General features: G+C 54.7%; 1 protein-coding gene across 1 annotated transcript; it reads left to right on the top strand.

Moving 5' to 3' along the window:
* The first annotated feature begins 2,716 nt into the window (after positions 1-2,716).
* On the top strand, positions 2,717-10,443 carry CLEC3B (C-type lectin domain family 3 member B). The gene is made up of 3 exons (XM_013060455.2): positions 2,717-3,000; positions 7,238-7,336; positions 9,901-10,443. Exons 1-3 carry the CDS (start codon positions 2,892-2,894, stop codon positions 10,299-10,301), a joined length of 609 nt encoding a protein of 202 aa, XP_012915909.2. The 5' UTR covers positions 2,717-2,891; the 3' UTR covers positions 10,302-10,443.
* The last annotated feature ends 2,126 nt before the right edge of the window (positions 10,444-12,569 follow it).

Raw genomic sequence — 12,569 nt, 5'->3', positions numbered from 1 at the left:
GGATGCTGGTGATGGGTGCAAATTCGAAGTGTGTGACGAGTTTGTCCTCTCCCAGGGCTGTCGGTGTATCTCAGAGGCTGCAGAGACCCTTCTTGGGAGACGTACCAAGCTTAAACCTGAGGAGGCCCCGAGCCAAAAGACAAGCCCCACTGTGATTTTTACGCAAGTCATTTTTTAAAAAATATTTTATTTATTTATTTGACAGTGACAGAGAGAGAGAGAGCGCAAGCAGAGGGAGTGGGAGAGGGAGAAGCAGGCTTCCTGTAGACCAGGGAGCCCAATGCAGGGCTGGATCCCAGGACCCTGGGATCATGATCTGAGGTGAAGGCAGATGCTTAACAGACTGAGCCACCCAGGGACCCCTGCATAAGTCATTTTAACAGCATGGGTGACCCCCCGTTGCTTATAGAGGAGCTCTGTGTAGTGCGTGCACATACACATACACACACACACCCAGATGCACACATGCACACACACAGTCATACATGTACACACATGTACACAGGCACACACACGTATACACACCTACAAGTACACAGGCACACACATGTACACACACCTGGGAAAAGCTGCAGGGTAAAAAATCCAGACACCTTCTAGAAAGCTCTCTACAAAAGCCCCCTTCCTGGACAATAGAAAGGTTACTTGCCAAGTTGAGCAGGAAAAAGTCCTGTTCTCCCAGTGAAGCTGTGATCTCACCTTGCTTGGGGGCTCATGCGGGACAGGTGCTTCATGCGTCCTCAGTACCTCCCCGGGACCCCCCAGTCCAGCCCCACTCAGCTGTCAAAACACTCTCTCCACAGGGGGGTCTGATCACAGCCCTCCCTGCTTGGTTCTTTTCTGGCCTCGATTCCCTCTGGTCTGTGTCCAGAGACACAGCGTGAGAGTAACACAGCAGAGAGACTCTTGCTGTGTTAAGGTGGCTGAAGCGTCCCTTTGCGATCGGCCCGTCTGCCTCTCCAGCTTTCTTTCTTTCCCATCTCCACCCCCATTCATGTTTAGGATCGAGAATGTGGGGTGCCCATAGTTGGCTGCCCCGTAGTTGAAACAAACTCCTTCCATTTCCTTGGTGCCCCGAGAGCCAAGGTGAGAAAACCGGGAAACCAACGGAGTTAGTGAAAGAAAAACACAGCACGCTTTCTCTTGCCGTGCGCTGCCCTCCTCCGCCTGCTCCCCCACTCCCGGCACTAAAGGGCTGGGGGTGCTTGTTGTTGACCCAGATCCCTCCCCAAATCCGAGGGTGGGCTCGACAGAGAGCTCTATGGCAGGCTTCTTGGAAGAAAAGCCCAAGTTACAGAGTATTGTATTTTCTTTGCAAACAATCCTTTGCTCGGGGGAAATGGACAATTCCCATGTCAAGAGCACTGGCATCAGCGGCTCAGTCGTCTGTGTGACGTTTCTTTGGCAGGAACCTCACGGACGGATGGACAGACATGGTGGTGTGTTCCCATCAGAAGCTCGGGGGCTGCAGGCTTCCCACCTGCCCCACGAGCTGGGAGGCTTACTTGGGTCAATGGATGAAGCAGTGTCTGCCAGTCTTCCTTCCTTACTCTTTTTCTCTTTTTAAGGGAAAAAGTGTTTTGTGGACAACTTATCTGGATCTCTGAAAATACCCCTTTCCTCGTGGGATAATCAGCGTGTCCACTTACTTACACCTGGGTGTGCTGTTGCCACCGCAGTTGCTGACCGTCGGGCCCTGGGAGCTCCCCCAAGCTGGCTCCAAGTGCTCCCGGCATGTCTCCATCATCCCTTGAGCACTCACTTGCCTGCTTTCTGGAGAAACTTGTTCATTTTTGACTTTCCCTGCCTGGGCCCTGGAATCGGGCCTCTTGTCCAGGTGCTCTGGTTCCTTTTCGGGGGAAGCTGGGTTGAGAAGCTAGGGGTGCTGGGGGCCTTGGAGGGGCTGCTGCTCCACGGCACTCCCAGTGACAGCTAGGGACATTTCCATCTAAACGCATGGGCTCATCTTTATGTGTTGAATTCCACAGTCGCACAGCGATGGCTCTAATTGTTATCCTCCACCATGGGATATCCTCCAGCATTCTAGTTACCTGCCTCTCCAAATTGGCCCCTCCCTTCTCAGATGATGAGGAAACGGGCTCCCTTGTTCTGTAACAGATTTGCTGATTTGATGGATGGAGCCCTGTATGTCACCTCCCTCGTATCCCGTCCATGCCCCGCACCCGACCTCCCATGCAGGATGATCTCCTCTCCTCGCTTGGACCCCAGCTCTCCGTACAGGGTCCCTGTCCCTGCATCACCCCCGCCCCCACCCCCCATGCCCTTCTCCACCCTGTTGGGCCAGGACGACCTTTCTTCCTGCTCCACCCTGTCCTGCACCTTCCCCCTCTCCCCGTGTGGTCACCTCTGCTTCAGGATAGGATGGTGGAGAGATAGAAACGTGAAGCAAGGAGAGGTATTTCCTGGTATTTTGACCCAAAGATGCACCAAATGTATAAAGACGGAAACACAAAATTATCTATGCAGTCAGGCGTTGAGCCCCGGGTCACGGAGTGTACCTGTTTTGAGCTAATGCTGGGGAAGGGGGTACCTCTACTCCTGCCCAGCGGAACTGCTCAAGAGATGTGCGCTCGGACAACAACTGTGTATATTTCAGAATTCTAGAAAACAGTGAGTCTGCTTCAGAAGGCAGGGCCAGATCGCTGGGTGGGTGTTCCCCAGGCAGCCAGGCTCTTTCAGGCCTGCCTCTTTTGCAGGCTTTTCTTTCTTTTTTTTTTTGGCAAGCCACGCAGCACCGTCTGGGAGGGTTTCCTGGACAGAGGTCCCCGTGGCTGCTGCCTTAAGACGTGCGGGCCGGACGGTGGCCGCCACTCCTCTCCGGACCCAGGCCAAAGCTAGGCAGCAGCTGCAGCCCCAGCCGGTGCAACAGCATGGAGCTTTGGGGGGCCTACCTGCTCCTCTGCCTCTTCTCGCTCCTGACCCAGGTCACCACTGAGCAGCCAGCCCCCAAGGTCAAGAAGGCTGCAAATGTCAAGAAAGGTAAGGAGGGGGACAGGGCTCCTCCCCATCTTCCAAGGGTGGTCACCCTCTTTGTCATGGCTTCATATGTTCCTTCCCTTCATTTTCCTTCTTGATAAGTCCAGGGAACTTTTGTGAGCTACCCCTGGACCCTGGGCAAATTCTTCAGTATCAGGGGCGGTTGTCAGACTTGGAAGGATCCCTGACTCTTAGAATGAGACAGAACCTTCCAGATCTTCTAAACCGACACCTACTCCGCCCATCTCCACCCTCCTATATGTTAAAGAAATCAAACCTGGGGTATGGCAATGCCAATGGGCTCTGCTTTGTAATCTCCAAACCTGGGGTTACTCCACTGTAAAATGGGGATAGTGGCGCTTGCTGAAAGAAAGCCGTCTGGTTAGGATTTAATGCTATACAGCCCAGTGCTTGGCCCCTATGATCTACTTCATGCACAGGGGGAAAAAAGGACCCAGTTAATTCTCCATGGGATAGTGTATCACGAAGCCTTGAGAAAACAAAAATGTGGGAACCCAAACGAGGATGCCAGGAGCAGGCTTGCACTCCCTCTGTTGCCTCTGGGTTTGGGGTGTCCTTGGGTTGCCTTGGCTGCAGCAGGGCCTACCCTTGGAGGCCTGCGTGCCTGTGGTGAGGTCACCCCAGGCTGTGTTGAGACAACATTAGCGAAACGCCATGGCAATGAACCGGCCGGTCACCCCCACAGGGCTCTGAGGCTCCGAGAGAGAGTTCCAGGGGATGAGAATGTGGATTTCGGCAGAGAAAGGGGCGGCCAGAGCCAAGAGCCTGGAAGAGGCAAGGCGAGGGGCTGTGGGCTGTCCTCGGGCCGCTCTCTGAGCCTCCTCTGTAGATGGACAGCTGCCCGTTGGCTGTGGACTAGCGGAATGTGGAAAGGCCCCTCGGGACAGTGGAGACGACCCCGACCCACCCACCCAGGGCTGTGACAGAGAAAGGAGCAGATGTGTGGATGACAGATAATGACCTCAAAGGTTCAGTTTATAAAGTTAAGAACAGAAAGTGCAAAACAGAATGGAAAAGTTCAAAACAGAATGGATACCATGCCTACATTTATTTTGAAATGTGGGTTTATATACAAATACACATTTCCTTTTATTGATTTAATTTTTTTAAGGTTTTATTTGTTTATCTGAAAGAGAGAGAGACAGCGAGAGAGGGAACACAAGCAGGGGGAGTGGGAGAGGGGAAGCAGACTCCCTGCAGAGCAAGGATCCCGATGTGGGACTCCATCCGAGGACCCTGGGATCATGACCGGAGCCGAAGGCAGACGCTTAAGGACTGAGCCACCCAGGCGCCCCCACATTTCCTTTTATATGAGTCAGATTTTTTTCTGGAAGGATCCACAAGAGTTAGTGACAGTGATTACCTCTGGGATGAAATCCTGGGGAGCTGAAGGCAATGTCAGTCAGAAAGGAGACTGTAATGTTTTGAACTGTTTGGGTTTCTAAAAAGGTACATGCAGGTATTACCTCTGCAAAATTTTCATGAAAAAGCAGAGTCACTATCACGCACGACTGTGTCCGTGAGCATTAGCTAAAATGACCACCCAGGGGTGGTCTTCCAAAGGAGGTGCAGTTCTAAAGGCAGATAATAGAATTTTTAAATGTGGAAAACAGTGGCTAATGTCTCAGCTCCCAGAGATGTAGTATTTAGTTATTTCATCATGCAAATCATGTATCATACGAAAAAGGAGAAGTCCAGACCAGAAAACGACTTGGTCCTTTCCGGCGTTATCACATGCAAACCCGGCCCAGGGTGTCTCCATGGAGGGGGCGCCCGGAGGTCTGCAGGACCGCTGACGACATTGGTGGAATGTTCTGTCCAGCTCTGGCCTCCTTCGGGAACCCGCTTCGGTGTGCTCTGACTCACCTGGTTTGCTTCCTTCCACCAGCAAATGCTTCCAGAGCGCTTTTCCACAGAGGTGCCGGTATATGGGCCGAGCACCCTAGGGAAGGGTCACCACCCTGCTCGTTAAGGTGCAAATCGGCCCAGGAACTTTGATGGCTCTCACTTGGGTGCCAGCACCATCTTGGAATCTGTTACAATCCAGGAGCCTGGGCGCGCCACCCGTGGAGATGCTGGATCTGGCGGTTGGGGGATGGGGCAGCATCTGCCTTTTCCACAAATCTCCAGTGATTCCAAGGAGCCACCAGGATTGAGAATCCCAGAAACAAACTAGCTGTAGGTGCTGTGTGCAAACGTGGGGGAGGGAGTCCAGAAGAGGAGCAAAGTGGTGCCTGGAATGGGGTTCGGGGGGATGAACAGATAGGGGAGGCTGGCTGTGTGGCAAGTTCCCCCTTTCCCCAACCTCCAGGGTCAGGGGAGAGCTCTGGGTGCTTACAGGAGCTCATCTGCTCCTAGGTGGGAGGTGTCTCCCTAGCTAGCTGTATGAGGTCAGCTGGGGGTAATGCATGCTGGGAAGGCTCAGGTGACTGGAGTTCTAGTAGCCATGTGGCCACACCTGGCAGGGAGGCTCAGGTGGGCAGGAGGGCTGCAGGGGGCTCACAGGCCCTCAGAACAGGGACTGGGGGACCTGGAGGGTGTCCATTTCAATCACACACATCAGGAATCTGAGGCTCAAAAACGGAGAGGGGTAGCACAGGGCCTCCTGATTCCTCGTCCAGAGCTGTAGACATTCCTCACTCCTACACCTTCCTTGGGTGGAACACTTTTGGTGCCTTCCTCCTTGACCATTTCCTGGAGGGCCCCTTGCACACACGGGCACCTGGATGCAAATTACAAAGGTACCCCTCTGAGCTGCCAAATTGTAGAAAGGCACCCCTTTCTCTGATCTGACCCAGCATAGCCAGGGCAAGGCTAGGGACTAGACATGAGCCCCCACTAGTTCCCTCAGCTGAGGGCCTTTGTGCAGTATCCAACTTGCACCACCTCACTTGGCACCCTGTGCTGATACATTATATGACTGGTACAGAGCTGCCATGAACTTGCCAAGACAGAGGCCCAGCACGGGGCACACATAACCCTGCCAGGCTAGTTTGCCAACCCTAAATCCTCCTGCCCCCCCTTTTTCCCCCTTGCTTATCCGGGTGCTATTTTCCTCATATTTGGTAAATTACATCACTAGTTTCTGTATATACAAGTAGGTTTCTTGCTTGCATTTGTTTCCTGAGATTCCTGAGGTGCAAAAGCATCTTATGGGTGGACAAAAGCTCTGACTTCATCGCTCATGACCTTGGACTCCATGCAGGCACAGCTAAATGGACCATGGAAGCACTTCCCAGCCTTCCACCCCAAGCCATACAGCCTTTTCTGAAGCCTCTGGGATTTCAGTAAGACAGCGGTCCACCCACAGAGCGCTCTACATACACACACACACACACACACACACACACACACACAGAGACGCTTCCCACCTTCCTCTGCTGGCTCGCGCACAACCAGCTCCCAACACATCTTTGTGCTCAGGCTGGCTCACATTAGGACTCTGGTCCTGTCACAAAGGGGTGTGGGGGATCAAGCCCAGAACCATATGCGCCCTGGGTTCAGCCAGCCCTGCCCACTGCTGGCTCTGCGCTCTTCCATCTTCATCTGGCTCTGGTTTCCTGTTTGTGAAGCAGGACTCTAAGAGATGCTTACATGGGTCACAGGGTCTGTTGTTAGCCAAGTGCTGCTCACGTGCTTTCTCACTCTTAGTCTGTTTTCTCCAGAGTCCCCTAAAGTGGGGCCATTATCATCCTCTTTCACAGATGAGCAGCTCGCCCCAGGTTACTCACATCCTCGAGACCTCAGTGCCCTTGCACATGTGCACCTGTTCCGCCACGCCACGCCCCGGGCTGGAGCGCATGCTCTGCTGGTCCGTGTCCCATTGCTCCAGTCTTGGGAGGTGAACTTGGCAGGTCTCAAGGGCATCTGGTTCTGCTTCCTTTGCTTTGCTCTCCTCTGGAGCTGGGAGGGTGGTAGGGGATGCCCTCCTCCCCGGCCCCTACCAGTCCCAACTCCAAACGACCCCCAGCCACACTCCTCAACAAACCATGGGTCTCTCTTGAATCGGAGCAGGTGAAGGGTGGGTCTCCGGGCAGGTGGAGAATGACAAGCAATTCCTCAGACTACCTTCAGTGGGGACTGGGAGAAAGCAGTGCAGAGTATCCTTTCCCTTGTCCCCCTTGTGGTCGACAGAGCGAGGGCTTCTCCCAGCCCGTCCCTTGCCCCGCCCCCATCTCTCCCTGCCTTCTTCACCGCTTTGTGATTGTGTCCATCCCAGATGCTGTGACTCCGAAGATGTTTGAGGAGCTCAAAAACCAGCTGGACAACCTGGCCCAGGAGGTGGCGCTGTTGAAGGAGCAGCAGGCCCTGCAGACAGGTGACCGTAGATGCGCGGGGCGGGTGAGGGGTGGGGAGGGGAGCGGAGACCAGGAGGGCTCAGGCAAGGGCAGCCAGGCACGCGCCTGGAAGTCTCCAGCGAGGACCGGGGCCCCAGCTGTCAGGATCCAGGGAGCCCCCTCCTCCACCTGCTCCTCTGGGGCCCGATCCCCCGACACGTGTGCCTATGGGAATGCTCTCGAAGGACAAAAAGCCTCCCCATTACCGCCCAACGGAAGCGTGGCCCCAGGAGCGCTGTGTGGAGCAGGGACCGCAACCTTCCTCATGAGCCCCCAGAGGACCCTCCACTCAGCCCATCCCCCACAGCCCTCAGGGGCACCTTAGCGTCACTCCCCTGTGCCTCACTGCGTTTGCTGGTGCTGACGCTCTTCATCATCCTAATTATGTCAAGGCGGGGTTTATCCTACCCATTTGAAATGGGGGAAACTGAGGCACAGAGAGGTCACGTTCCTCGCCCACGCTCACCTGGCTGGTGAGTAGGCGAGGATCTGGATGGGAGCAGCCTGCCCAGTGCGCCCTGGGTGGGAGGAAAGGTGGGTTTGGGGCTTCCTGGCTCTGCGCTCACCAGACAAGCAAGGGTGGACATAGGCACACAGCTGCAGAGCCTGGGGGCAAGGTCGGGCCCCCTCCCTGGCCAGCTCATCTTTCTCTCTCCGGGCCCCCCCCATCATGTTCCTTTCATAGCTTCTCTATCCCACCTTCTCCTTTGTCAGTGTGCCCTGGGGAGCACAGAGAATACAAACAGTAGTAGGTAACACTCACAGGTGAGCATCCTGAGGGCCTGGCCCTGCTCCAAGTGCTCTTTGTGCAGAATACCCCTGCTGGGGCTTATTACTACAACCCGCCTCCATTTCCCTCTAAGACGTGGAGTGTCTTGCTAACAGCTGGAAGGAACAGTCTTGCTCTTAGCTCTGCTATGATGCCTTTCCAGTTATCACCTGGACTGCCCCTTCTTGGGCAATCTACAAATCTCCCTGTGGTCACAGCTTCCTTCTCACCTGATGCTTCTCTGACAGCATGTCCCGAACCTTGGGTCCTCTGCTCCCCTTGTGCCTCCTCAGAGACCTCCAGATCCTTCTCACTGGGCAGTTTGCACCCACTTCCTCCCACCCGGGTCTCTCCTTTCAGCATGCACAGTGACCAGCTTTCCGTCCCTCTAAAGTGCCACAATCTGCCCTTCCTACCATGGGGCCTTTGTACCTGCTGTTCCAGCAGCCTAAATTGCTCCCCGCGAGATCCACTTACTATATGGCATCCCTGTCTGAGAACCCTGTAATCCCTCGCCTCAGTCAGGCTCCTTAGTTACAACTCTCACAAGATGATGTTCCTTCCTTCATCGTATTTATTGCAGTTTGTAATGATCTATTCGTTTGCTTATTTAAGTCTGCCTCCCCCACTAGATGGTAAGCCCCAGGAACAAAGGGGCCATGTTTGATTGCCTTGTCTCTTCCACCACATAGCCCACCATAGTGCCTGCCACATATCAACACTCAGGAAATTGTTGAAGGGTGGACAAACACGTGATTTTGTACAGCCTGCTTAACATAGCAGGTAGGGTGAAGGGGCTCTAGAAGGGAAGAGTCTAGCATGCTTTGGCTTCCAGTGAATAGAACACCTAACAGTAGCTTAAACAAAAATTGAGTCTGAGAGTGGGTAGCTGTAAGTTTTTGCTCAGAAGCTTTGCCTCATGGTGCCAAAATGGCTGCCCCCGCTCCAGGCATCCTGCCGGTATTCAAGGCAAGATGTAGGAGAAAAGGTGGCCCAGCTATTTCTCAGGACAGTGAAGGTCTTCCATTCCCACCTTATTGATCAGATCTCTATCATATGACCACCTGTAGCTTCGATGCAAGAAGGAAGCTTTCCCAGCCTCTGTAGTGGAGGCAGACAAGGGAGAAGGGGGTGGAGAATGGCTGTTGGTTGGGTTGACCAACAGTATCTGCCCCAGAGGGAAAGTTTAGAAGCACGGTGCCATTCTGGGTGACAGTCTCCTCATCAGTAGGGTGGAAGGTGTAGGGGGAGATTACTGGAGGAGCTCTAACATCTCTCTCCTGTCTAACCTTTGTGCTTGGCCAAAGTCCATATAACCTAGCCGGCACTATCCCCCTGAGGTGAGATGATGAGGTGGGGACTTCCTGGCACAAAGTTCATGGCAAAAGGCAGTTCTTCCCTCCCACCCCTCCCCCATGTCTGTCGATTCCTTGGAGGTTCATAGCCTCCCACGCTGACAGGGCTCCTCAGAATTCCACCCCTGTGACCAGAGCTGATCCTGTCTCTACACTGGCACACCCTCCCAGGCACTGGATGTGGTGCCCAGGGAAGGGCGGTGACCTTGAGCTAGGGGCTCTCCTCTAGTACGGGGATCCCGGCTCTTCCTTAGTGTCCGTCACAGCCCTAGCCTGGGTGGGGGTGGGCTGTCCAGGGCCGGGGTCGCAGAAGCGGGGACTGCAGGAGGGTGGACGGGGCCCTGGGCGTTGGCCTGGGGCTAGGGACCCTGGAGACCTCGGCTGATTGCCGTCTCTTCCCCCGTCTCTTCCCCCCTCGCAGTCTGTCTGAAGGGTACCAAGGTGCACAAGAAATGCTTTCTGGCCTTCCCCCAGGCCAAGACCTTCCACGAGGCGAGCGAGGACTGCATCTCGCGCGGGGGCACGCTGGGCACCCCGCAGACGGGCTCCGAGAACGACGCCCTGTACGACTACCTGCGCCAGAGCGTGGGCGCCGAGGCCGAGATCTGGCTGGGCCTCAACGACATGGCGTCCGAGGGTGTCTGGGTGGACATGACCGGCGGCCACATCGCCTACAAGAACTGGGAGACGGAGATCACCGCGCAGCCCGACGGCGGCAAGGCCGAGAACTGCGCCGCCCTGGCCGGCGCGGCCAACGGCAAGTGGTTCGACAAGCGCTGCCGCGACAAGCTGCCCTACATCTGCCAGTTCGCCATCGTGTAGCCGCAGGGCCGGCGGGGGAGGGGGAGGGGGTGGGGGTGATGGGGGCGGGGGTGATGGAGCCGCGCAGCCCCGATCCCCGCTCGGCCCGCACCCCGCCCGCGCTCGCGCTCGCGCAAATAAAGCTGGTGCCGCTGGGCCGCGAGTGGCTGCGCCTCTGCCAGAGCTCCGGGGGGGGGGGGGGGAGGACGGGAGGAGGGGGCGGAGGGAAGGGCGGATGGAAGGAGAAGGGGGAGGGGGAGGAGGGGCGGAAGAGGTGGAGGGGAGCATAGGGAGGGGGAAATGAAAGAGGTGAAGAGTGGAGGAGGGGGGAAGGGAGGAGGAGGAGAGAGAGGAGAGGGAAAGCGAACTGGACACACACACTTCACAGCACCAACGGATTCTCAGCAGGAGGACAGAAAAGAGTAAGGGGAAACAGAACCCCTGACAGCTGCTGTCTTTTTTCTTTGTATAACTTCTTATCATCGTAGAATTTCCAACTTACAGAAAAGTTGCAAGAATTCCTGGATACCTTTCACCCAGATCTTCCAAATATGAACATTTCCCCGTATTTGCTTTATGCTTTTATTCCACCCCCCACCCCCGCCATTTGACAGTAAATTGCAGACATGAGTCCCCCTTTACCCTGAAATACTTCCGTGTATTTACTTAGAGAGCAAGGGCATTTTCTTCCATGGCACTATTATGGAAGTGGGGAAATTGACATGGACACAGTAATTGTCAAAGTCACAGCCCTGATTCCCATGTCCAGGTTTCCTTTTGTAAACTCCACTTCCACGTGCTGGAATCCAGTATTCCCTCCCCCACTCCAGGGAAGGGGTGACCCCATCCCTAACCCCTCCTGTTGTGTGGATCCATTTCTTGGATGCAGTGATGTCTGAGTCCTGCTGGGGGCTGAGGGGTGGGGATAGGAGCAGAGACCACCTGTGGGAGAATTTGCATCCCCATCCTCCCCCAGCATGCCCTGGGGGCTGGTCTAGGAGCCCCATAGGACCATGGCCAACACTTCCCACTCCTTACAAAGAGCTCCGTGCTAGCAATAGCTACCTCTTGTTGAGCTCACCAGAGCGCAGGAACATCCAGTATGTTGTTTTATTAAAATCTTATCCACCCAGGACAAGATGTGTCATTATCCCCATTTTGTAGGAAAGGAAGCTGAGACTCAAGGAGGTTAAGCGATTTCCCTCAAGGTCACACAGCTAGTAAGTGACAGAGCCTCGATTTTACCCCAGGGCTGATCCCAAGGGCCTTGGGTTTTCCACCACCACTGTGATGCTTGCCTCACGTACTGGAGCTTTCCTGAAATAAAACATTGGAAAAGTGGCCTGGTGACCCCAGGAGGCTCCTGGCCATCTTGTGGCGTGTCCTGGCTAGTGACACCTTGTACGGGAAGTCTTCCTTGTCCCATCAGCCGTGGTATCATCCACCATCTGCACCTTCTTCTCCCTGGTCTTTTTTTAGTGTGCCTTGCCTTCAGTAATAAATTGATGACTGTTTGATTCGATCCTTGGCCGTGAGGTGGGCTCGGGGAGGTCGCTTACCGTGAAATGTGTCAGGCAGTCTGCTGGGCTTTGTCCCAGAAAGCCTCTCATGTAATCCAATAATTATGGGAAGAAGTAGAAAGATCCACGTGAGTTGCAGAAACAGGCTCAGAGGGAGCCTGGGTGGCTCAGTTGGCTGAGCGACTGCCTTTGGTTCAGGTCATGAGTTCTGGGATGGACTTCCACATTAAGCTCCCAGCCCCTTGGGGAGTCTGCTTTTCCCTTTGACCTTCTCCCCTCTCTTGCTCTCTAAGTAAATAAATAAAATCTTAAAGAAAGAAAGAAGCTCAGAAGGCTGATGCAATTTGTTTAAGACAACTCAGAGGCAAAGCTGAGACAAATCTAGGTCTTGCCACCCTCAGTTTGGGTACACACACCACCCCTCCCCACGCCGCGCTATAATCTAGATGGATGCAGGTGACCACGGCCTTTTGAAAGTCCCTGAAGTGGGCGGCTTCCCGCAAGAGGGCACCATGCCTCTGTGGGAGAGCAAAGGTCCCCAGTGGAGAAGTGCCACGGCAGCGGATCGCGGGCAGGCAGCGAGCACTTCCCGCTTCCAGCAGCAGGGGGCAGTATGGGCCAGAGAATCGTTAGGCATCGCTAATGGGCCACAGACCCTCTTGCTCTTCCGTTTGGAATAGAGACCCATAGCTTGCAAACCTGGGTACACCCTGTCCTGGGAACTTGTTTTTATTTTAGCCTTTGACACTTTGTTCCTCATGGATTTACT

This window comes from Mustela putorius, unplaced genomic scaffold (assembly GCF_011764305.1).
Source record: "Mustela putorius furo isolate JIRA1106 unplaced genomic scaffold, ASM1176430v1.1 tig00000095_pilon_pilon_pilon, whole genome shotgun sequence".
NCBI classification, from domain to species: domain Eukaryota; kingdom Metazoa; phylum Chordata; class Mammalia; order Carnivora; family Mustelidae; genus Mustela; species Mustela putorius.
The sequence above is the reverse complement of the archived record's forward strand: the minus strand, read 5'-3'. Positions and strand labels throughout refer to the sequence as shown.

Coding starts and splice junctions, on each gene's coding strand:
- CLEC3B (XM_013060455.2), top strand. CDS start 2,892: ATGGAGCTTTGGGGGGCCTACCTGCTCCTCTGCCTCTTCTCGCTCCTG. Junction 3,001..7,237: donor GGCTGCAAATGTCAAGAAAG/GTAAGGAGGGGG, acceptor TGTCCATCCCAG/ATGCTGTGACTCCGAAGATG. Junction 7,337..9,900: donor GCAGCAGGCCCTGCAGACAG/GTGACCGTAGAT, acceptor CCCCCCTCGCAG/TCTGTCTGAAGGGTACCAAG.